Source organism: Sinocyclocheilus grahami, unplaced genomic scaffold (assembly GCF_001515645.1).
Source record: "Sinocyclocheilus grahami isolate Dianchi unplaced genomic scaffold, SAMN03320097.WGS_v1.1 scaffold356.1, whole genome shotgun sequence".
In the NCBI taxonomy this organism is placed as follows: Eukaryota; Metazoa; Chordata; class Actinopteri; order Cypriniformes; family Cyprinidae; genus Sinocyclocheilus; species Sinocyclocheilus grahami.
Genome location: NW_015505535.1, coordinates 258,051 through 281,545, shown reverse-complemented (window position 1 = coordinate 281,545; position 23,495 = coordinate 258,051). Strand labels below are relative to the sequence as shown.

General features: G+C 36.2%; 4 protein-coding genes across 5 annotated transcripts in view; all 4 read right to left on the bottom strand.

Annotated features, from left to right (window-relative positions):
- Positions 1-41: 41 nt before the first annotated feature.
- Positions 42-6,591, bottom strand: htatsf1 (HIV-1 Tat specific factor 1). The gene is made up of 10 exons (XM_016229672.1): positions 6,488-6,591; positions 5,987-6,151; positions 5,657-5,873; positions 5,519-5,566; positions 5,174-5,328; positions 4,204-4,367; positions 3,169-3,265; positions 1,128-1,217; positions 860-997; positions 42-479 (listed from the first exon to the last, which is right to left on the bottom strand). Exons 2-10 carry the CDS (start codon positions 6,149-6,151, stop codon positions 189-191), a joined length of 1,365 nt encoding a protein of 454 aa, XP_016085158.1. The 5' UTR covers positions 6,488-6,591; the 3' UTR covers positions 42-188.
- Positions 6,592-7,016: 425 nt separating this feature from the next.
- On the bottom strand, positions 7,017-7,873 carry LOC107548823 (G-protein coupled receptor 126-like). Its single transcript, XM_016229645.1, has 4 exons — positions 7,705-7,873; positions 7,527-7,628; positions 7,287-7,451; positions 7,017-7,201 (listed from the first exon to the last, which is right to left on the bottom strand). The coding sequence occupies exons 1-4, from the start codon at positions 7,871-7,873 to the stop codon at positions 7,152-7,154; spliced, it is 486 nt and encodes a 161-aa protein (XP_016085131.1). The 3' UTR covers positions 7,017-7,151.
- Positions 7,874-8,276: 403 nt separating this feature from the next.
- LOC107548822 (adhesion G-protein coupled receptor G4-like) lies at positions 8,277-15,387 on the bottom strand. The gene is made up of 19 exons (XM_016229644.1): positions 15,327-15,387; positions 14,649-14,692; positions 14,074-14,444; positions 13,821-13,952; positions 13,632-13,705; positions 13,438-13,520; positions 13,314-13,347; positions 13,134-13,156; positions 12,872-13,020; positions 12,549-12,672; positions 11,345-11,451; positions 10,635-10,839; positions 10,210-10,378; positions 9,707-9,867; positions 9,498-9,603; positions 9,361-9,397; positions 9,165-9,268; positions 8,721-8,842; positions 8,277-8,568 (listed from the first exon to the last, which is right to left on the bottom strand). The coding sequence occupies exons 4-19, from the start codon at positions 13,930-13,932 to the stop codon at positions 8,277-8,279; spliced, it is 1,902 nt and encodes a 633-aa protein (XP_016085130.1). The 5' UTR covers positions 13,933-13,952; positions 14,074-14,444; positions 14,649-14,692; positions 15,327-15,387.
- A 6,355-nt stretch (positions 15,388-21,742) lies between these two features.
- fhl1b (four and a half LIM domains 1b) overlaps positions 21,743-23,495 on the bottom strand; it is a 9,332-nt gene continuing 7,579 nt past the window's right edge. For both annotated transcript variants that reach the window (XM_016229671.1, XM_016229670.1), the window contains 3 exons: positions 22,924-23,093; positions 22,554-22,740; positions 21,743-22,447 (listed from right to left, as the gene is read on the bottom strand). In XM_016229671.1, the coding sequence (XP_016085157.1) occupies positions 22,293-22,447; positions 22,554-22,740; positions 22,924-23,093 (512 nt within the window). In that variant the 3' untranslated portion in view covers positions 21,743-22,292. The remainder of the gene's footprint in view (positions 22,448-22,553; positions 22,741-22,923; positions 23,094-23,495) is intronic.

Genomic DNA, 23,495 nt, shown 5'->3' with positions numbered 1-23,495 from the left:
GTCACAAAATGTTTTTACTATAAAACTATTAACATGTTCAAATTGACACACATTAGCATAAAGGACGGTGGGGGGTATGGTGAAATGCAGACATGTCATGGGAATAAACAATTAAAAGAAAACACTGTAAATTAGTGTGAAGATGTTTTAGCAAGAGACATTAAACAAGTCCTCTTTTCTCTCAACATCTACGCATCCTCATTATCACTTCCTGCTAAACTGCTATCGGTCGACGCTACTCCTCCTTCCTCCTCCTCCTCCTCCTCCTCCTTCTCATCTTTCCCCTCCTGTGGTTTTGCGGTGCTTTCGTTTGCATGTTCCTCCTGTCGAGTCTGTTCTGCTGCTTCTTGTGTGCTGGAATTTTGTTGTTCAGCTGCTTTTGAGGGGTCTGCTTTAGCTTCAGCAGACGCACTCTCGTTACTCAGGAAAGAACCCCAGGCTTTCAGTCTCTCTTCTCGTTCTCGGGAGGTTTCCTCAACCTGGGTGACCAGAGCCAAAATGTGAGACAAAGAAAAATAAGCAGAGGAGAACAGAAATTATCAATTTTAATCATTTTGTTGGGAGAGTCTGCCTAGCATGTTTTTTTTTTTTACTCAAATGTAATAACTTTCCTTTTCCCCATAAAACTACTGAATAGTGTTAAACAACAGCCAAATAGCTACTTAGGGACTGTTTTGGCAAACCTGCATTCAGTAACACACACATTACATGATTCAGCAAATTCCTGATTGATAAACTAATGTCCCTCTCTACATTTTCTCTCTTCAAACATCCCATTTCATTCAGATATCAGATTGAGGAAGTAAAATGGCTTGCAAACAGCAAATCATGATGGCTTTAAATAGGCCAAGTATTTTACCTGGTAGTCAGTTACACCATCCCACAGCTGTGCTGATAGTTTCTTCCCACCAAACCAGCGTCCATTCAGAGCCGCCTGACACACGTCCGCCTCTTCAGGTTCTTTAAAAGCCACGGATGCCACTCCATCAGGGTGCCTCTGATTTCCATGGAAAAAGCAAAGAGAATAGTGTTAGAAATGACAGAGAGAGAGAGAGACATTTGAATGGTCATTGACTTTAAATACAACTAAGTTGTATTATATTAATTGTGGACAGGAGAGGACTTACATCAAAGATGATGACCTTCTTCACTTGCCCAAATTTCTCACATTCTGTCCGTAGATCATCTCTGTACTCATTCAGAACCAACGGATCCTCCTGCATGAGACATAGGGTGCAGCTCTTCAACACATTGTCAATCAAAAGTATGAACACATTTGACTTAATTTATATTGCTCATTAATTAAAAAAAAAAAAAAAAAAAAAAAAAAACTAAACTGGTAACACTTTAGTATATGGACCAATTCTCACTATTAAACTAGCTACTTATTAACATGCCTATTATTAACGTATTGGCTGTTCATTAATACTTATAAAGCACATATTCTGCATGACCATATTGTACATCCCTAATCCTACCCAATACCTAAACTTAACAACTACCTTACTAACTATTAATACGCAGCAGATTAGGAGTCTGAAGCAAAAGTCTTAGTCGAGGATTTGTTAGTAGTGAGAATTGTAAAATAAAGTGTGACCCAAAAAATTTATTTAAAGGCTTATGGTTAAACGATTGAAATTAACTTTGTTGACAAAATATAAATTGTGCCTAACTGGTACTAAAATAAAAAAATATATATAAAAAAAAATGAAATGGATGAGGTTTGACTGATTTTTGAATGTCCAGAGTGCACAGAGCTGAAATCTAGCAAAGGATAGCAACTTTGAAGAACCCCCCCACTTCCTTTGCTTAATGCTAATCTGCGGTGATTGGTCCGATTGGTCTCATTTCCATTGCATCATGCCTGTAATGCTTGATAAAGCAGCGTTTGTGAGCCAGTGCTGCTTTGTGTACAGCTTTACCGGAGAAACTGCTACTTTTACCGCTCCAAAAGCGGCACCTATTGGCAAAGAATGAATTTGCATTTTCATTCATACCAACACGAAAAGACCGTGTGTGCGGGCAATATGCTAATGTTTCATGTTGACATCAACATGAAACGGCTTGGGATTCGTTTTAAAAACGACTCGTTTCAATGATTCAGAGTCGACTCTTTCTTTTGAGAGACAATAACTTTATACACGGTGCACTTTCAGATTTAAAACTTTGCAGGATGTTTTCATTGATTTAGAGCTGCGTTACACACTGCATGACAAGTAATTTTCAAAAATCCATAAAAGGGGCACTTTAATACTTGTGTTAAATGTATTATTCTAGTTAGTACGCTACTGTTTAAGGGGCTGGTAAGGTTTTTAAAGTTATTAGTCTCTTATGCTCTCCAAGGCTGCATTCATTTAATCAAAAATATAGCAAATACAATAAAAACAGTAACATTGTGAAAAATTATTACAATTACAATTTGAATCATTGCACTAGTCTATAGTGTCACATGAGCCTTCAGATATCATTCTAATAAGCTGATTTAATTCTCAAGAAACATCTCTTATTATCAATGCTTAAAAGAGTAGTGCTGCTTAATATTTTTGTGGAAACCATAAACATTTTCTCATAAATTCTTTGATGCATAGAAACAGCATTTAATTGCGGAGTTGAGTCTATTTGTCAAGTTAAAATATTAACATTGTAAAAATAAACCTTACTTACTCCAAACGTTTGAATGATAGTGTGTACTGTATGCAGTTTATCTCATGCATGTAGCAATTTAAGTATCAGTCTCATTCATTAAACAATTAATAGTCATAGAAATCAAGACGATGTGTGAACTGCAGATTCACACCAGCATTCCTGCTCTCATCTGACCCTTTAGGTTGCACCTACTTCAGGAATGCAGACCGACAAGCTGTGAGATGTTCATCGCTGCGACAGAGAAACTAAACAATGCCATATCTCTAAACTGTTGCTAATCAAGAGCATTATTGTAATTAACTTCATAAATCATGAAGTTATTCTGAACTGTAAAAAGAAATTCTGTAGGTCTGGTTTAAGCTGCAGCAAAAGATATTTGACAAAAGCTCTGTCAGAAGACACTTTTTTTATGCAGACGGCATTCAGCGTGTTGCCAACAAAATGTTCATCTATTCACTATCATCTGTAGTATGTTCCAGTGTGTTTGTGGGTGTGTCAGCGTGTTTTGTGATTAACTCTTGCCTCAAAGTCACTGGGATGAAACATGTTTTGGATGATGATGACTTTTTCATGCCTTTTTCGAGTTTCCGCAACTTTCTGCGGCCTCCAGTCCAGCTGCCTGTTAATTATAAATTCCAAAAATATCAGTCATAACTACAGCAACACAAGAAATATGGTGATTAGGCCGAGCATTGTTGCACAATGCGTCCGAATCAACTATATAGAGCTGCAGGAGTCAGTCTGAACCAGTGGCGGCTCGTCAGGGGAGGCACAGCTTCCCCATAATTTTGAGGTGAAAATGGGAGGACGACGATTTAATGATAATAAAAATCATAATTAATTTCAGTTCATGTCTCAGAATGTGTATTTTTTGTTTGTAATTTCACAGCTGTAATACCATAACGTGGAAGCGCCGCTTTTCTATTGCAAATGTGCCGAATCTGCTGATGTAATTACAACCGCTAATGATATAGAAGGGTAGGGGGAGGCCGAGGGACAGGTGAGCTCTCGTGCCTCCGTTGGTAAAAAAAAATGAGCCAATCACCATCGAGTGTTCACTTTCAGCGCTGAGGAGTGTTGCGAAAAGAAACCTCGTAAGGGAGGCTAGCCTCACTTCTGATATCAACCAATCATCAAAGAGACGTAAATTACGTAATATTAGTTTGAACGTCTGCCGCTGCGCTGATAATGTACCAAGTACTTATGAGTAGCGATATTGAATATTTGATCGCCAACAGATTTACCAAGCTGTCATTCAAACAGTATATATACAAATTTAGGGAAACAGCCTAAGCTGCAACAGGCAGCTCTCTTTTAACAGACTTTTAAGAAGGGATGGATGTTTGCTTCAAGTGATAGGTCAGGTAAGTGAAATTATATTATCTTGCTGTATGCATGTCGTTTTCTTAACGTTTTCTGACTAAAAGCAACCAAAACGCCATTTTAAAGTGGTTAAGCAAATAATAATAATCGGCAGGGATCCCAGACCAGAATACAATAGTGTGCCTCCTCTATTTTAAAACCCACGAGCTGCCACTGGTCTGAACAGGTTCTTACTTTTGTTGCTGCTGGAGCTTTTTACGGTATTCTTTGTTCTTTTTCTTCTTCTTGCTGGCATCATATTGTCCTTTGAGCTCGAATCGCGCTGCTTCCACATGCAGCTGGTAGCCCCGAATCTCTGTCTCATCCAAAAGCCGCACGGCAAGAGCTACAGACTCTTTCTGCAAGGAATTATAAAATAATGAAAACATTGGTCTACAAATTATATAAACACACATGTAAACAGTGTTAAAGAGATTACAATGTTAATTTAAAATACAGTTGAAATAAAAAATAATGTTGCAACTAACTAAAATAGGTTTACTTTGAAGTACTAAATTACTACAATGAAAAATAAAGCTAAATAGAAATGTGTATGTGTGTATATATATAAACATACAAATAAAAACAACAAAAGCAAGCACATAACAAAATTACTAAAACTAAATTTAAAATGGACATAAAAATCAAATTAAAAATATTAATAAATATTTTAATAGTATATAAATAATAGTAAAATAGCATTGAATGTAAAGTAAGTGTTTTTATTTTACACATATATATATATAGAATATCTATAACTTTTATGTTGTGTTCTGGTCATTTAGACCCAGTGAGGGTTTTTTTTCTTCCTGAAAATGCTAGTTAATGTTATCAAATTGGACTAAACCTGACTTTGCTCACACAGGGTATTACACTGCTAGCTTGTCAGTTTCTTGTTAAGCAGTGAACTTCTTTTCTTTCAATTAGCACACGTTTTACATTTCTTTTCGGAGCTTAATTGAATATAGACCTCTGAGCTTATGTATCTTTTTTTTGTTTTTTTTGAGTAAACACTGGAAAAATATCCACATATAATGCTCTTTTACTCATAAACTAAGATGCATAAGCACAGATCAATGTTGCCTATGATCAATCAATTTCATTCAAGATTTTCAGCACAGCACAAGGGATAAATAAACTTGATCGTAGTATTACAATGACCAACCTTCAGGTAGCAGCAAAGTCCATCTCCTTTTTGGTTTCCGTCCTTGTCCTTGTAGAGCTTGATTTTATACTCTTCTGTGATAGGATCACACATGATAATTCCACATTTGGACATGACCTCCACAAACTCATCAGGAGTTATGTCTGGAGGAAGACCTAGAAGAGAGACACATTCACGGAAAGACATTTTGTGAGCCTAACTTTGGATTGACAGCTCTTTGATTTAAAAAACAGAAATGGCCAGTAGAAGGAGTCATACCAGTATTTACAACATCATACCAACTTCATATCAAAATTATAAACAAATAGTAATCTACTGTAATCTAAAAATGGGGAAATTATTTACCTGTCACATAAACATTGGTGTTTTTGTCCTTTTCAACTTCAAACCATCCTTTAAAACACAACACACAATGTTTATTTGTTAACTAGAATACTTGGTAAAACAAAAACAAAAAAAAACTGGTAATGAATCATTTCTAACCTGGATCTGCTTTCCTCTTCTCTCCTTTCTGAGCTCCCTCCTTAGTTTTTTCCTGGTTTGAGCTCTCCTCCAGCTTCTTGGGTTCTTCTGGTTTCTTGGGCTCCTCTGGTTTGGCAGGGAGAAAGTCGGTGACAGGGACCGCAGCACTTGGATCAGGGGCCCCTTCCTCATTGAAGCCATAGTTTGCTTGATATGCTGCGATGAAATCATCATTTACCTATAAAGAAACAAATAACAAGTGAACCTTAATACAGAACTTATTAATTAGCTCTGACCGGGTTATGAAAAAAGAATTGAGTAAATGTAGTATTTTGTTTGGGAAGGAGAGACCTTTGGAAACCATGCTCTCTTTTCATGGTCCCAGTCATACACAGTGCCGTCTTCTGGGTCGACGTATGTGTTTGGATCTTCTCCAACCTCTCGCCTCTGTCCATACAGCTGCTGCAAACGGAGCTGCTCATGGAACTCTTTATTACCGTCTGAGTCCCCGCTCATCTACAGAAACCAAGATAAGACAAGAGATACTTAATGTAAAAAATCATGAGCTCTGCAGACATAAAAGACACATATATATATATATATATATATATATATATATGAGTTATGAGTTCTCAATGTTTTCAGCCAAAACATCTTGATAGTTTTGATGATGAGAAAGACTGATGTGAACTGACCCATATCAATTCACTAATGATGTGACGAGTAAACACAGAGGTGCTTATTGGCTTATTTAGAGCCCCATCGCTATCTAGATTTAATATGTGAGGTGAACAATAAGACCTTTACTCTGTTTTAACATTTTAAATAAAGAATATATTAAAAAGAACCCACCGTTTCCAGTGCTGAGCCTCCAAAACGTAAAACGCGTTGCACGTCCGAAGAACGTGCAAGTCCGCCGCTATGCGTCTTCCGGAATGCAACTGACGGCAAGTACACATGTGTAGTTCCTCTTTCTAAGGTCCCTTTTGCAGTACTAAGTCTATGTTTTTCATTCAAATTAACTTTTTAGACTTGAAAGATTTATTTAGACCTTAAAGATTTATTAAGGGAACGTGTTGATTATTTCACAAAAATGCCACATCTCCTCAAACAAATTATACATTTGTATACATCATTTAAATATGTAATGTTGACACAGGAATAGGTGCATAGGCTACTAGTATAGTAACTCCCAATCAAGTCAGATTTATATCATTTTTGTTTAAGGTTCAACATACCTTTTCTTGATTATACTATTATTTCATGAAACAATGTTAGGGTATAATGTAATATGATCTGAGGAATCAGTTTTCTACATGTTTATTCACTCATTTTTTAAGAGTGGCATTTTAAAATGGAAAGTTACCAGAAAAATGTGTGCTTCAGTACAGAGCAACAAACAAAAACAGTCAAGTTATGTTGGGTAGATATCTGTGTCAAATCCATTCTTCCATGGCCTTGAAGGAAACTCAAGCCCACTTGCTGTGGCAGGAGATGTATCATATGGAAGAACCATCTATCCTGTTCTGGCTCTTGGTATTACCAAACTGTTTTCATATACAAATCCTATCACAGGAAAAGTTAAAACAAGAAAACATAAAAGATTTGAACCTTATAGCATTAACAATTTATCATATTGGTAATGTCTTACCAAGGTCGGGTCTTGTGATAGTCATTTGATGTTGACTGGACTCTAAGGAAACCGTTGAGCTCTGAGTTGAATTAGACTTGATGGATCTCACAGATGCCATGAAAGGAAACATATTTGGTGGATTGGGTTTGTGTTTGGGAACCACAGTTGCAGTTTGGCTCCATTCTGAAAACAATCAAGAAGTTAGCATTTGGGTTTTCCAAGATTGTTAAGGTTGCAAGAAAGAAATTTGTGCTTTACCAGAGTATTCCTGCAGCTTGAAAGCTCCACAACATAAATGTATTCTCCATTGCTTGCGTACGTTTTCCTTCATGAGACAATGGAACACAAAAATAAAGAAACCTGGAACAAATCACAACATATTAATGGATTGGATGCTAAAACTGAATCTAAATTAATTGTATGTGCTCTTTCTCACCTTGAAGACTGTTCAGTATGGAGAACAGGTAGAGGAGGAACACTTTAACAGGACCCCAAGCGAGAAAAGCCACAGACCAGGTGAGACCCAATAAGAAGGTAAGGCTCGCCACAGCCCGCAGGTCTTTCAAGATTCCATTTCGGGTGCCGGCCGGTTGATTGACTTGCATGTTTCGGATCTGGATCAGAACCACTAAGAAGATGGAGCCATTGCACAGCAGTATGAAGGCTATGTAGCTCACTACTGACATGTAGAAAACCACATCATTTTGCACCCAGCAACTGAAAAAGATAATTCACTTTCATTTGACATGATGGTAACAAAGTTATTTCTTATCTGTAGTGCTGTTCTGTCACGATTTTCATGAAAAATCAATCATCCAACTTCACTAACAACATTTCCGAATCATCCAGTGTCATTTGAGAATCACTCATGGTGTCCATGCCATATGCATCTCTCTTTATAGCCACCACCAAGCCACATATAATAAGTGGAATCCCTGTACAAAGACATAATGGATGTTAAATGGAGATAAATGAATGAATTGAAAACATAAATCTGTCTCTAAATGTCTAAATGATCTTAAATGTCTCACCCCAGCCAAGCAGGCAGAATTTCAAGATGTATGAGGGCACATACACATTGAAAACTTTAACCAAAGCAAAGTACATATTCACAGCCCCTAAGCCCATCCAGGTAAAGGAAGCCAGTAGGAAATAGTGTAAGGTCACCGCCACAGCAATGCACAGGCCATAGATGCCAAAAGAAGAAATCCAGGAGTTCAGCAGGAACACAAGGTTCAGTCCCAGTAACGCAAGAGACAGATTCAACAGAATTTTGGATGGGTAGTCTCTTCTTAACTTCCTATTAAGATGCAAAGCATCAAAGTTAATGGCAAAGCAACATAACATGAAAAATTATTTATACAATTTACATTTTCTTGTAAATTTTGAACAGATGTATTACAAGTACGCTGCATTGCCATATATAAACATCAATTATAAATTAGATCTTACTCTAAAAGGGTGTATGTTAGCACTGTGATCCCAAGAAAGCATGAAGACACACCACAGCCCATGTATGTAATAAGAGTGAGGATTTGCTCATTCTTCTCATCAATGGGAGTTCTGGACACATCCTTAAATTAAAAAATAAAATAAAACCATGGCTTAATACATATTATTGAGGCCAAAATATCCAATGCATATATACTAGCTTCTCTATTCTTTTGTATTCTATCTATTTGTTTTCTTTTTATTTATTATACCATTAACAAAAGCAAAAAAGGCCTCTAACACTAGCTTGCTCTATTCTTTTTCCATTCTATCTGTTTTCTTTTTATTTATTATATAACAAAAAAAAATTCCACCTTTGGATAAAAGCATCTGCTAAATGACTAAATGTAAATGTAAATGTATAAGTAACTGTAATTGAGTATCAAACACAGAATCGTGTCATACCAGCAGCACTCCAAAGTGGGTCATGTGGTCACACAGACAGGTTGTGTAATCACTGCTGCTATTATACGTCCAGCACCCCTTTGGATTCCATCCGCCATATCCATCTAAAACAGTACATGCACAAACCAAACCACACATGAGATGTAGAATGTGAGAAGAAGAAGAAAAATGTGTTCATGTAGTCCAAGTGACTTGCCATTCTTATTGAAATCCCAGTAGACACACTGGACATCCTGGTCTTTCTGTTAAAGGTAAAGACAATTTAAAAATTGCCAGTGTTCTGCCAGTGTTTTTTAATTTTTCCTGGACATTACTAAGAACTACAGTGCTCACTTTCTTAGTTGTTAGATGGTGCAGAGTGACAGCAATATATTCTTTTAGGTTTTCAATGCGTCCTGTGGCATTAGTTACACTAGCAGACACCACGTAAGTGTTCAGTCTTTTCCCATCTGGGTCATTCTGAGACAAACTCACAAATATATTGTGTCAAAATAATCTAACAGTGAGATAGACAAACTGTAACATGAACATCTGCAACTAACAAAGATGAAGTCACCCTTGTTTGAAAGAGAGTCGGAACTCCATAAAACTGAAACTGAACACGGGGGCTGGTGTTGTTCACAATGGGGAATCGCTCTTGTATTTCAGAGGGCAGAGAAACGAAGGCCACTGTACCATCAAAAGGCTCCTGGTTGATATAAATCTATAGAAGAAAAGCATTTGATCATTGTGTGATGATTTATATGATTCATTACATTATACTTTCTTAGGGCGAAAAAATATAAAACAGAAATCCAAACTTGCTGGCCAAATTTTGTCTGAAACATTCAGTGATCAATACTTGATGATGCTTAATTTATTACATAAATTATAAAAAAAATATTATAAATTAAATTATAAATTATCATAAAAATGATTACATAAATAATAAATTGTATATTATTATATTATATTATGTTATATTATAAAGTCTATCCCCAAACCTTTGAAAAGGAGTATATAAAATTAAAGTTCCACTAGTTTCATGAAGGTGCTGTGCACTCACCTCAGGGTTTAAGCCTTTGTTAGTGGAAGAGACTCCAAAGGTAAGGTTGTGAAAATTTCCTTGGTCAATATTGACCACTGATATTGCTAAGGCAGGAGCTGTTAAGCTGACTGACTCCCCATTGAACCCTAACATCTGGTCTCCGACAGACTCTGTGATGTTCAAAATACTATACAAACACAGGGAGGGATGTTTTGTTTACATGGAAAGCCTGTAAATTTTTTTTTTACAGGAATCTGCCTGTAAAACCCGCACATCAACAGCAGACCTAATTTAATATATATTTACACACAATATATTTCACTGTTAACCACATAAATTAAAAATCATTTCCTATATTTGTTTGATTTTTATTACTTTTATTGTTTAATAAAAATCAAGCAAATATGTTAAATTGACACTCAGAGTCACACACACACACACACCTGTTGGTGAAAGGCAGAAGGTTGCTGTCAGACTCCAGGATGTCAGATGTGATGTTGATGATGACCTCTCCCAGCAGAGGCGTGATCACGCTAACGTTAATCACATCGGCTAGTTTATCCAGTACCGTTGAGAGCTCATACTCATCCAGATTTTTGTTCTCATGTATCAAGTCCTCAATCATGATCAGAATATCTTCTGCATTGTCTAATAGGAAAAATGCATAGGGATTTTACGATGCGCCCATATAAATATTTGTATCATACAGAGGCTAATGTGTTAAAACAGATTCCTATCCACTTGTGTAAATTCAGTTAATTTCTGTTTACTTTAAAGGAAACAAATAACATCTGAAATGCTGAAAATTTCCTCACTCTCAGGCCATCCAAGATGTGTAGAGATTTGGAGAAATTTAGCATTACATAACCAGTGGGTCTTCTTTGTGTGTCACAAGATGTTAATTGATGGATTGTGTGGTAATTTGTGGATTACTGTGATGTTTTTGTCAGCTGTTTGGACTGTTTGGGCACCCATTCACTGCAGATGATCCATTGGTGAGCAAGTGATGAATGCTACATTTTTCCAAATCTGTTCCGATGAAGAAACAAACTCATCTACATATTGGATGGCCCGAGGGTGAGTACATTTTCAGCAATTTCCATTTCTGGGTGAGCTATTCCTTTAACAGGAAGCTTGTGTATCTAATGTTCACCATTAGTGACTGTAATGTCCTCCAGGTCTGACACACTGTTGGCCACAACCTGGCATTGCCCCAGGTCTGGAGATTTCCAAAGAGCTCCAACGTTTGCATCCAGAAGACTGTTTGGCGAGAAGGGTGAGAAGGTCACAATCAATAAACTTATCAAACCATGAATTATTTGGATCACTCCCCCCCCCCCCCCCCCCAACCTGGCATTGCCCCAGGTCTGGAGATTTCCAAAGAGCATTGTTAGAATTTGCACCTAGAAAACTGTTGGGAGAGAAGGGTGAGACTGTCACAGTCAATAAACCTATCAAACCATGAATTATTATTACTATACTATTGCAAATTGTTCAGAGCTGCTTGACTCCAAGATACACAACATTATATAATGCTGTTCAAGTTCAGGTTTAAAACCTGCTCATCCATTTTATGGCTGTAAATAAACCTTGAATGACTGGAACATTATGGAAACACAAGAGATTGAAATCGATCATACAAACAGTTTTGACATTAATAATACTACTATATGGTACATACATGTGATTGATTGGTTTACAGCAGCCCCTTCAAATATTATATCAGACAGCTTCCTCTTTTTAGAGTTAGTGAACAATAACCCAGTGGAGTGTCAAAAGATGTATAGGCAGATTTACAGGCTGTCCATCAATGTCTCATTATGTATAACAGAAGTGGAAATGTTAAATGATTTCATGCAATCATTATATTTTGATTAAAGATGAAGTGGGTAATTTCCATGCCACTAGTGGCACCAAACATAATTGCAATTGGCTGTTTGAGACGTTGGTTCAAACTGTTCCTGGAAAATTTTAAAGATGTTTGAGAAAATGGAATGTTCTCTCTAAAGTTTTCCATAAACAATGTTTGTAAAAGCAAGGGAAATCATTATTAAAGCTTTTGAACATATTGTTTCATGACTTAACAGGAGCATTGGCAATGTTCTTAGAATATTGATTAGTTAGTTGCGAATGGCATGAATTATTTTTGCATTTATGTCTGACGCTGTTAGTCATACAGAAATTACATACTTTACCATTTAGTCAAGGTTTTTTTTGGGGTTGGTTTGAGACTGTATCATGCTGCATATTTCAAAAATATTTAAAATATATAATAGATTTCTTTAAAAAAAACTATGAAGCAATTTCTAACTTCAATTCTATTTAGGTTGAAATTAATATTTTTAGGAGGCTCTTACCATTGCCTATAGGCTATCTTTTCAGGGTTTCCCACACAGGAAAGTGAGATGTTGTGCTGAACCCTAATTTGGGGCCAATTGAAAAGCCCTTGCCTGGTGTGATGGTTGTGCTCAGGACAGGGCCCTGTTTTTAAATAAGAAGAGAGATACATTCAGACAGCTTTGTGTATGGTTATAGAATTCAATTTATTATATATATTTTGTTTTAATAATTCTCCAGTTTCTGTCCATATTATAATGAAACAGGTATGTAGTACTGAAAATGTATCATAGTCTGATTCTCTCATCATCTGATTTTATTTTTCTTCAGATGTATCACATACCGATATAAGATATTAAAATGTCCTCAGGTTGGGCATATAAGAGTACTGCTCCATTGGTGTATTGTTTCTCCAGAAGCCCATGAATCCATTTTTCTGTCTCTCTGATGTCTGAAGAAGTTGTTACCTGGGCATGAAAGCCACAGCTATGGCTGGGAACAAGCCATATCAGATAACCCCATTAAAACACATTGTATGTTCACAACAATTATTGTTCACCATTGTTAACTTTTCTTCAACTGCTGTCTTGTAATGATCATCTCACCTGGTTACTGAAAGCAGAGACCGCTGCAAGACAAATAAACAAGAACAAAACAATATTTTTGTGTATCTAATATAGAGAAACATTTTCAATTTCTAATTTAGTTCACATTTCTAAAACAAACGTGAAAACGACATTTCTTTTTTTTTTTGAAAATTGCTGTTAACATTTGGAAGTTTTTACCTTTCTATCCACTTTGAATGTTTTTGTTACCACACTGCAAATGCAAATCAGACATGTTAAAAAAATTCTATAGTGTGTCTTGGGATTTGGTCTGTTCTCTGCAATAACAACAAGACTGACTAACCTTCGTTTTCGTGCATGTGTTGAGGAAGTCAAGAGTTTGAAGTGCAAAACATGTATCCCTTTACTTGAAAGAGTTTCATGAAGCTGCAGTGATGATAAAACAACTGTGATGTGATGCTGAGATGTGATACTTATTTCCAGTTTGACATGCAACATATTTGGATGAATTTAGGTTCTCTTGGTTTAATATCTTACCCAGGTTGTAATTATGTTCTCAGGGTCACCAGAGCCATTGATAGTCACATTGACATTGACACTGAAATAACTTTCTATATTTAATACAATTAGACATTGTTAAATATTCCATACTTTGTAAAATCACTAACTGCACATGAGATTGAAGAACATGGTTTTATAACAGAAAACAAAAAGGTTATTCTTGACCTGATATGTTTCCTTCAGTTGAAATAGTAGAAGAGCATGCGGCTGTATTTAATGTAAGACTTCTTGTGGAGGATAAAAAAGTCGTGGAACTTCCTGCCAGGGTTGTTTCCATGAATGGTGTGGATGTAGTGACTGTTGAAAAAATGAAGAGATAAACATTCAAAGAATCCTGAGTTAATCTAAAATTGCACATAGGCCTATGCATGTTACAGTCCATAAGAGAGAAACAAATACATATAGTTGCTGTACAGACTTTTTTTTGTTTCCGTTGAGGATGAAACAACTTCTGTTGTTATTGCCACTTGATTGGGTGTTGTGCCTGTTGTTTTTGCAGTAGTAATAATTTCAGTAGTTGTAGACGTCAGCTGAGGAATTGTGGTTGTTCGTGTTTCAGTTGTACGAGGCAGAGACTCAGTCGCGGTTAAGGGTGGGTTTGTGTCTGGGTCCGGCAAGAGATCATCTAAAGATTAAAAACCAAGAGGATATATGAAGATAAAGTTAGCATCTGTTTTTATTTCATAGTGGTCAATTTTGTAACGCTTGGCGAGTATCTCAGTGAATTCATCCTGCATTTGTCCTACATCAGCATTAGGATTCACATTCAGGTGAGCCAAGCAATCAAACCTACAAAGAGATATAAGGATGACATTATCAAACATTTCTCAAACGTTTAATTGTAATTTTTTCATTTATCAGTAATGATGCATGTTTTTTTCTCCCTGAAAGGTAAATAAATATGCCAAAACTAATGAATGAAAAGCAAGCTCTTGCAGATTGTGACAGTTCTTTTAGAATGGAGATAAGAAGCAATTGAGAAGAGATTATCACTGGCTGAGTTCAGGACTGGTGTCAAACAGTTGCATGGTTCCCCCCTGCAAAGAGATATTTATCTTGTTAGTCTGATGAGCGTGTTTGATGATTTTTAATTTTACATACAAATAGTCTAAAAGGTATAGCTCACCCAAAAATGAAAATTTGTTGAATGTCATCAGAACAGATTTGGAAAAATTTAGCATTACATCACATGCTCACCGGATCGTCTGCAGTGAATGGGTGCCATCAGAATAATTCAGTTAATAAAATAATACAAAATAAAATAAAAACATTACATTAATCCACTAGTAACCTACACAACTCCAGTCCATCAGTTAATGTCTTGTGAAGTTGAATGCTATGTGTTTGTAGGAATCATGATTTAGACATTTTAACTGTAAATTATTTCTTTAGCCAAAATCCATAATAACGTTTCCTCCAGTGAAAAAATCCATTCCCTGTTGATATTTTATTTTAGCTGGAAGCAATAGCTTGAAAAATGTCTTAATGATAGATTTGTTTCTTGTAAACATGCAGCTTTTGACTTCATAAGACATGCTGTGATGTAATCCTAAATTTCACAAAATCTGTTCTGATGAAGAAACAAACTCATCGTGGATGACCTGAAGGCGAGTACATTTTGTGCATATTTTTATTTTTGGGTGAACTGTTTCTTTATTGCCACTGACGCACCTTTGCACTTCCACTGGAGCGTGTAAGAGCGCTGTTGAAAGACAACATGAGTAAATTTGGATTCTGGCCTTTGTACTAGGCTATATTTAGAAAGATATTACAAGGTCTTACCTTCCTATAGGAAACACTTTCACTTTATGCAAATATACATGTGTCGGCCATTCTTCTAATGCTTGTGTCAACTTGGAGAGAGGAAAGATATAGGCTACAAATATTATTGACATTTTGTCTTGGTACTAACAGCAGTAAAAATTCAAAGTGTGTTTTCTATAGCGCACCCACTGATGAGCAACTTCTGGGGCATCGTAAATGTTTGTTTTGTTTCCGTCTTCACGAATGATGATAAGCACTAATTTTACTTCATAAAAAGGCCAGTCTGGAACAAGAGGACATTGTGTCAGATATAAAAGGGTCCAATATAGAGGATAGATAAGTAAATATCGGCCCTCATTATTAGCTTGATAGTATTTAATTAGCGATAATGATCGGTTGACTGTATTTCCTTTACAGTTAAAGGGGTCATATGATGCGATTTAAAATTTTTCCTTTCTCTTTGGCGTGTTACAAGCTCTTTGTGCATAAAGAAGATCTGTAAAGTTGCAAAGACTAAAGTCTCAAATCCAAAGAGATATTCTTTATAAAAGTTAAGAGTCAACCACGCCCTCCTAAAACGGCTCATTCTAACATGCCCCACATACCTACGTCACGATGTGGGACGATTTGCATAACACCGCCCAAATGTTCACGCAAAGAAAGAAGGCGTAACTTTGATTCTCACTGTAGTATTGTTGCCGCCGCCGCCATGTTGTGGAGATGCTGTGTGTTTCGTTGTGAAAGCGAAACTACTTTGTTTGGCTTTCCAAAAGAGGACACAACTAGAAATCAGTGGTTAAGTTGTATTTACAACACTGTTCCAGAACAGTTCGACCCAAATATTCAGATGTGTGCAGCACATTTTGAGGAGGATGAGGACTATTTCCTGTGAGAGTAGCCTACAATGCCGGTGTTTGTTTCTATAAAGTGGGGCAATTCCAACTTTGCAAGGACAGTCTGGCGCTTCTGACTCACAGCCTGTAAGTAAGTTTTTTATATTTAAAGAATAGAGTAGCACTTTTTTTATGTTTTATGTTTACGCAGCACGATACGCAACGCAGCGCAACGCGTAAAAAGACAGTATAAGTTATTATAATCAGTAATTATGTCCCCACTGGATGCAACAAATGCCTCGTTTGTAATGGGTTTTATTGTTTTTGTCTTGTCGCGCAGGGACACAGGGCATCACAGTATGGTAAGATCGTAACATTTCCGTCACACGCTTGAGGTATTCAGCCAATCACAACGCACTGGATAGCTGGCCAATCAGAGCACACCTCGCTTTTCAGAACGATGAGCTTTGTAAAAATCGACGCATTTCAGAAAGGCGGGGCATAGAGGAGCAACAATGACATTCATTATGTGGAAAATAATGTGTTTTTTAACCTTAAACTGCATAAACACATTGCATTACACCAAATACACAACATAATGTTCAACGTCATATGACCCCTAATAATTGGACTTCATATGTACCTTTTGGCCCTCTAGCGATTAAAAATGAAATTGCATTAGTTTTAGGGAAGAACATTGTTTGGTTGTACTTCGGCTCTCTAAACAGATGATGATTTGTGGCACCGGTGCCCACAGATATACAGATATAGACAAATAAATTAGCCTGCGGGTTCTTTGTTTTTACAAGCGCTGATTCCCCGGAGGTTACCGCTTTAAAGGATTCATGGTCGATTTGGTTTTCTTAATCATTATGGCAACAATCTTACAGTATCACAATAGCCTACGCCCACATCATACGAGCACTGCAGTGGCCGGACCTGCTTTTCTCTCAGTATGACGACGAACAACAAGACGAACACTGCTACAATATTACAACAATATTAATACTGAAGTTAACTAATATAATTTGCAATACAGTAGATAACTAAGAAGCAATTTGTGTTTGTATGAATGTGAGTCTGTGGTGGCGTGATACGAGAAACATGAATGCCATTTGAAGAGTGGTCATTGTTATGGACCAATCAAAATAAAGCATTTCAGAGGGCCGTGTTTTTTACATTTATGGTAAATGTAAGTTTATTAATAACTATAAACCAACATTTAATTCTAAACTAACTACAGTAGTAACTAGCCTACTGAGTGACATCTCTAGCTATACGTATATGTATTCCTTGTCCATTTACTTTTTATGTTTATTTACAGTTCATTATCAAAAATAACAAAAAGTCACACAAATCTGGTTTTTAAATTCTATCTATGTTGATATGTTTGTGAAAATTGAAAACCTTATAATAAATAGAAAATAATACAAAAACATTTTTAAAACGATTTTTTGTATTCTATTTGTTAAAAAATGGCCATATACATTGGCATTGTTAACAATTTTTTGTGTGTATATTTCTGTCACTTACCGCACTTTTGCGTAATGTCTTGTATAGGCTTACAGTCCTGGGCTTTGTTCCAGATTCGTTTCTCCCAATGCAGAATATCCCCATCAGTGCAGGCCATCCTGGATATGTCTTGAGCGTTGCGTACTCGTTCCCACACCCTGAATAGACTTAAGCTGCCCTTCAGTTCAGTGCCCGTCTCGATGCTTATCTTGTTCTTCACAAAATTGTGGGCCACAGCTAAAGTCAGACTGCCACCGGCAGCCACGCTACAGCAGTAAGGCTCCAGAGCCGTTCCTTTAGACTGTGGTTTTAATTCTACTTTGGTTCCATTGACATAGACTTTTGGTTCAGTCATGGAGTTGGACCAGGTCATGCAAATTGAATGCCAGTTGTCCAAGGACACCACTGAAGATTTGGTCCAGACTCTCCCAAACATTATGATATGGAGTTCTGTTCCAAATCCCTTCAGCCCAAGCTCTATGCGTGTCTTATTAGGGTGCAGGTATGTGAACGCGGTCCAGTATGAATTGCTGAGCTTCCTCTTTATGTTCACACACACACTGAGCTCATTCAAGGAAGGAATTTTGTGTTCATTTTTCAGCAACCAGAAACTACAGTCCTTCTGCATGAAATCTATCTTCTTCCCCCACAAACTGGCAGCATGTACTGACCCTCAGGTGTAGAAAAATTAATTTGTAAAACACATTTTAGCACATAAACACTTCTGTCAAATTTTCATATATCAAACAAACAAAGGTTAAATATGTATTAAGTAACTCAGTTGTCCCAGTTTAGAAATGTATGTTATAATTTGTAAACGTTAATATATTTTGCACAACAATAATACCTTCATCCTTCGATGCTATTATACATCGAATGAGGAAGATGAATAAGGCCGGAACCAGTTTATTGCGTTTTTCCATTCTCCACCTGACAAAAGACAAGAAATAATAATATGCAAACATTGCATTGTGCTTTGAAATATAACACATATAACGTAGTACAAAGATTTTTAAAAAAAATGAAGCATAAAATTGGTTTTGCTTTTATATTATATATTTTAAGACAGTATCAAGCTCCACTGCAAACATAGGGTTAAAACAATTTCCCACTTTATTGCAAATTGTACTTCTTTCAGAAAAAAAGGAACAAAACTGTCACCCTTTCAAAAGGTATAAATATGTAACTTTTGGTGTTAATATGCACTTTTAAGTGTACTAATGTTACGTTACTAATACGTACAGGAAAATGAGGTACAAAGAAATACCTATAGCTTTTGTGTCCCAGTGCTTTCTAGCTTTTTTTCTTAGTGTTGAATTATATTCTGACTCATGGATAATTTTAATAAATGAATCTATCAAAAATAAAAGTGAGGTAAATTATTCAATCATTTTTCATTATGAAGTCACAAAAAATATCAGATGTAACAGAATCCAAATCCAAATTAAAACAACAGAATTAGGCTACTCACCGCATTCAGCATCTGCCACTGTCAAATTTCCACATAGGTAATTTCTTCATTTAAGAGTGTTTTTGAACATGTATGTTGGTGTGAAGAAATGACTATGAGAGAGATCTTGTGTTCATGTTAAAAAGTCCCCCGCGAACTTTTGGGTTATTCATTAAGCTCATCAATCATTATCTTATTCAGATTTGCCATGATGACATACACTGACAGCCAATGACTGTGTACATACGCATACCATCTTCATAAAGCAGCTATACGATCAGTCAGTATCTGTTATGCTTAGCAAACAACAGGTGCAACCAGGGCCGCATTAACCATTGGGCCCGAGCAAGGAGGGGGCCCGTGATTGGCTGTGGAGTAGATCGCCAAAGCCCCACCACGCCCCTCACTTTTTAGCGCTATTATTTAGTGGAGTTTTCCGTAAATTCCATGCATTACCATTAGAGATTAAAACGTCACATTTGAATTGGGTTTACCAAACAAATGCATTTATTATATATTTATTTATTATTATTCACCTCTCTTCACTTCACTCTGGTGTAATCTAGAAAACGGTCATGCAAAGAACAATCTTCGATAAGTAAAAATGTCAACTATTCTAAAAAAAAAATAGTGAGAGAAAAAAATGAGGAGAGAGGGGAAACATGAGTTAGTCACTAAAATTCAAAACTAGTTTGTTTTACTAAAGCTGATGATGGAGTGGGAGTTGTGGAACCGCAAATGGACCGGACACATGAGCAGATAAAAACACAGCGTTAAACTAATTAAACTGTTCAGGGACATTAAGCAGTGGGACAGAATTCATTTAGGCAAATGCGCTTGTCTCCTCGTCAACACAGTCATATGTGTCTTAAATGAACGTTAATAGTTAAAGACAAAGCATGTGCACTAGTTGGCTATTATGAGATCCTGGCATTATATGATGAGATTTTAAAGGGATATAGTTCACCCAAAAATGTAAATATTATAGTATCAGTTTACTCACAATACAAATAATATTATTTACTCAAGTTGTTCTGAACCTGTATGATTTTTTTGTTCTCCTCAACATAAAAGAAGATATTTTGAAGAATATTCGTAACCACCAGGAAGTTTCTGGTCCCTGTTGACTCCAATAGTGTTTTGTCTCTCCATCCGGAAGTCATGGGGCACAGAAACTGTTTGGTTACCAGTATTGTTCTAAATATAGTATACGTTTGCATTCAACAGCAGAAGGAAACTCATTCAGGTTTAGAACAACAACAACATAACTTAAATTTCTGGGTGAACTATTCCTCCAAAGCAGCTTAATATAGCTGCTGTTGCCATTTGTGTCAATAATGAAAATGAAACATTAGAAAGAGAATCACTCACTGTCCTTGACCGAATCGCTTTTGTAAAATAATGTATATTGAATTTATGCAGTGAAGACTATTCGGTGTATTTGTTGTCTATTTATTTGATACAATATAATATTTCTTATTCAGTGCTTTAAGTGTTTGTAGGTCTTTGTTCTATTGTAATTCATGACTGTTTACTTGTCTTCAGCAAGTTTGTTTTTACGTAGGCTAGTATTTTATTTATTTTGTGATATTGGAATTGGTAACAAGAATTATGATAAAATTTTGATTGGATAAAAATCCTATTTTAAGCTATATATATATCATTATTGTGATGGGGGGCCCTGCAGTAAGTCATAGCCCCAGGGCCCAGTGAGGTCTTAATGCGGCCCTGGGTGCAACTTGAAGTATTTTTGTTCACTTTACTCTGAAATCACCAACTTCATGAAGTGAAATATAATGTAGGCTAAAAACTTTACCGTTTTGAAAGTGATTCCAATGATGTCCTCCTGTGTCATTATCGGTATAGTTGAATTATGAACACCTCTATTCTCATAGACTTAGAGCGATTATTAAAACGTTTTAGTTATCACGTACTCCCTATCTACAGTCATATCATATATAACTGTGATGTTCTACAAACCAACAAGCTTTAAAACACGTTTTTTTCTTACTGTGAAATCCGTTTTTTCTCTCAGGTACAAGTGTAAGCTTCATGGTGAATACTTCTACATCATTCTTGTCAACGTAGTCCACACAACGACAATGTATCTTGACTTTATCTAGTGGTTATTTTAGGAAAAACAGTACGGGGCTGGGCGGTTTATCCCCACTTTATCCTAATATAATAATAATAATAAAAATCAATACAATAACCATTTAATTCTACAGTATGTTTTTCAAAAATGATCAAAACATCTTTTGTGAGACTAAATTCTCCAAACTACAGGTCCTGATTTGGAACGGGCCATTTAATGGATCTGTGCTATATTGTGCCACTAGATGTCGCTGTATGAAAAAACACACGGTATTTAACAAATACAAACTACAGACTCCCAACTTTATTCTTTCTAGATGTCGCTGTTTTATGAAGAAAAATAATAAATAAAAATACACAACACACAGCATTTAAAGAATGCAAAGGACAGCCTCCCAACTTTATTTTTTCTCAGATCATACAAAGGCAACTAAAATAACATAATTGTCATGTTAATTGCATTAAGGAGAATGTGTTAGTAAGGAGAAAGACATACACATTTAAATTTTTTCCAGTATGAGTTTTTATACAAAAATGATAAAATTCCAAGGAAGCAATCTAAAAGATACAGAAACACATAGTACTGAAGAGTTTAGTGTCCATGATAACAAGCTGTTAAAGTTTTAAAAATGATCAACCCAAAGCTTCATTTTGAAACACAAATTTACCAGTAATACATCTCAAACGACAGGCTTCACCTTCTTAACACACACCTCCATCTTTCATCCTGTCTTACTATGTTTCCTGAGACAAATAGGCGTTGGAAAGAGAGAGGATACATTTTCCCATCAAAGCCTCTAGGTATACGTAATGTTCCTCACAGGAAATATCAAACTCCCTTCATGAAGAAGCCAGAACCAACATAACAGAAGCCTTTGTAAATACTTCAACATATTTATGTGGGACTTTTGTATAAATTCAAATGAATGCTGATATTTTTCTTGAGTAATCTCACTCTTCTGTGTCTCCACGGTCATCAGGCGTTTACAGTTTCTTGGAGCAGTCAGAGCAGTATATGTCTCCATTGTGAGCGACGAATCGCTTTTCGGCCAGGTTAAGGGAGCACTTCTTACAGTTAAAGCAGTAATCATGCCAAGAGCCACCCTCATAGTTCACTACGTTCGTAGCCTTGCCAAATCCTGTGGGATGAGACAAGGCAGATTCATTTGTCACTTTAGTTCAAGTCAAGTACAGAACTTTTAAAAAGAGTAATGGACATCAGTGCATATGTGTGTGGATTCAAACCTGTAATGGGATTCTGGCAGCTGCTGCATTTTTTGGCCACAGTGCTTTTGTAGCAGTCCACACAGTAGACCTTTTCCTCATGGGAGGTGAAGCGGGTGCCAGCCAGGGGCTTTCGGCAGGAGGAGCACACAAAGCACTCAGAATGCCACGGCTGGTCCTGGTAATTCACACCTCCTGTGGCAATGGGCTGGAGGAAGAGGGCCAAAACATGTGGAAACAATAGACTGAGGCAACTTGCGATGGTCATTATTATCATAAAATGTCTTTATTTTAGAAAAGAACATGTTTTGTATTCACAAAATATATAGTAACTTACAACTTTAAAAGTAATAATGAACAAAAATACATACATTTTTGCTACATCTCTCACCTTCTTACAGCAAGCGCATTGTTTGGCAAATTTCTTCTCGTGGCAAAGGCTGCAGTAGATGTTGTTGTTCTTTGCTATGAAACTTTTGGAGCCGATTGGCTTTTGACACTGATAGCAGGTGAAACACTCATCATGCCATGAGTTGCCTTTGTATTCCACATTCTCAGTGCCTGGAAAGGAAAACAGGAAAGAAAAATGGAAAAGGGTCTGTTATACAGGAAAAAATGTCACATACAAATTAAGCACTCCAAGGCCCTCCATTGTCAAAATAACAATATTTGAAGGCCCCTGAAGATATTTCTGGGACTTCTGCGTAATGACAAATTTGTTTACAGAAACTAGGAGTGGCAATAGCCTATATTAAAAATATTCTATAAAACAATTATAAATCATTAAAATAATGAAAAGTTTCAGTAGCTGAATTTTCTTCAGTTTACACTTTTACATGAATGGATTATTTTTATATAAAAATCTATATTATTTATTGTAATACACACACACACACATATATATATATATATATATATATATATATATATAATATATTATATAAAATAAAAAATATATATTTA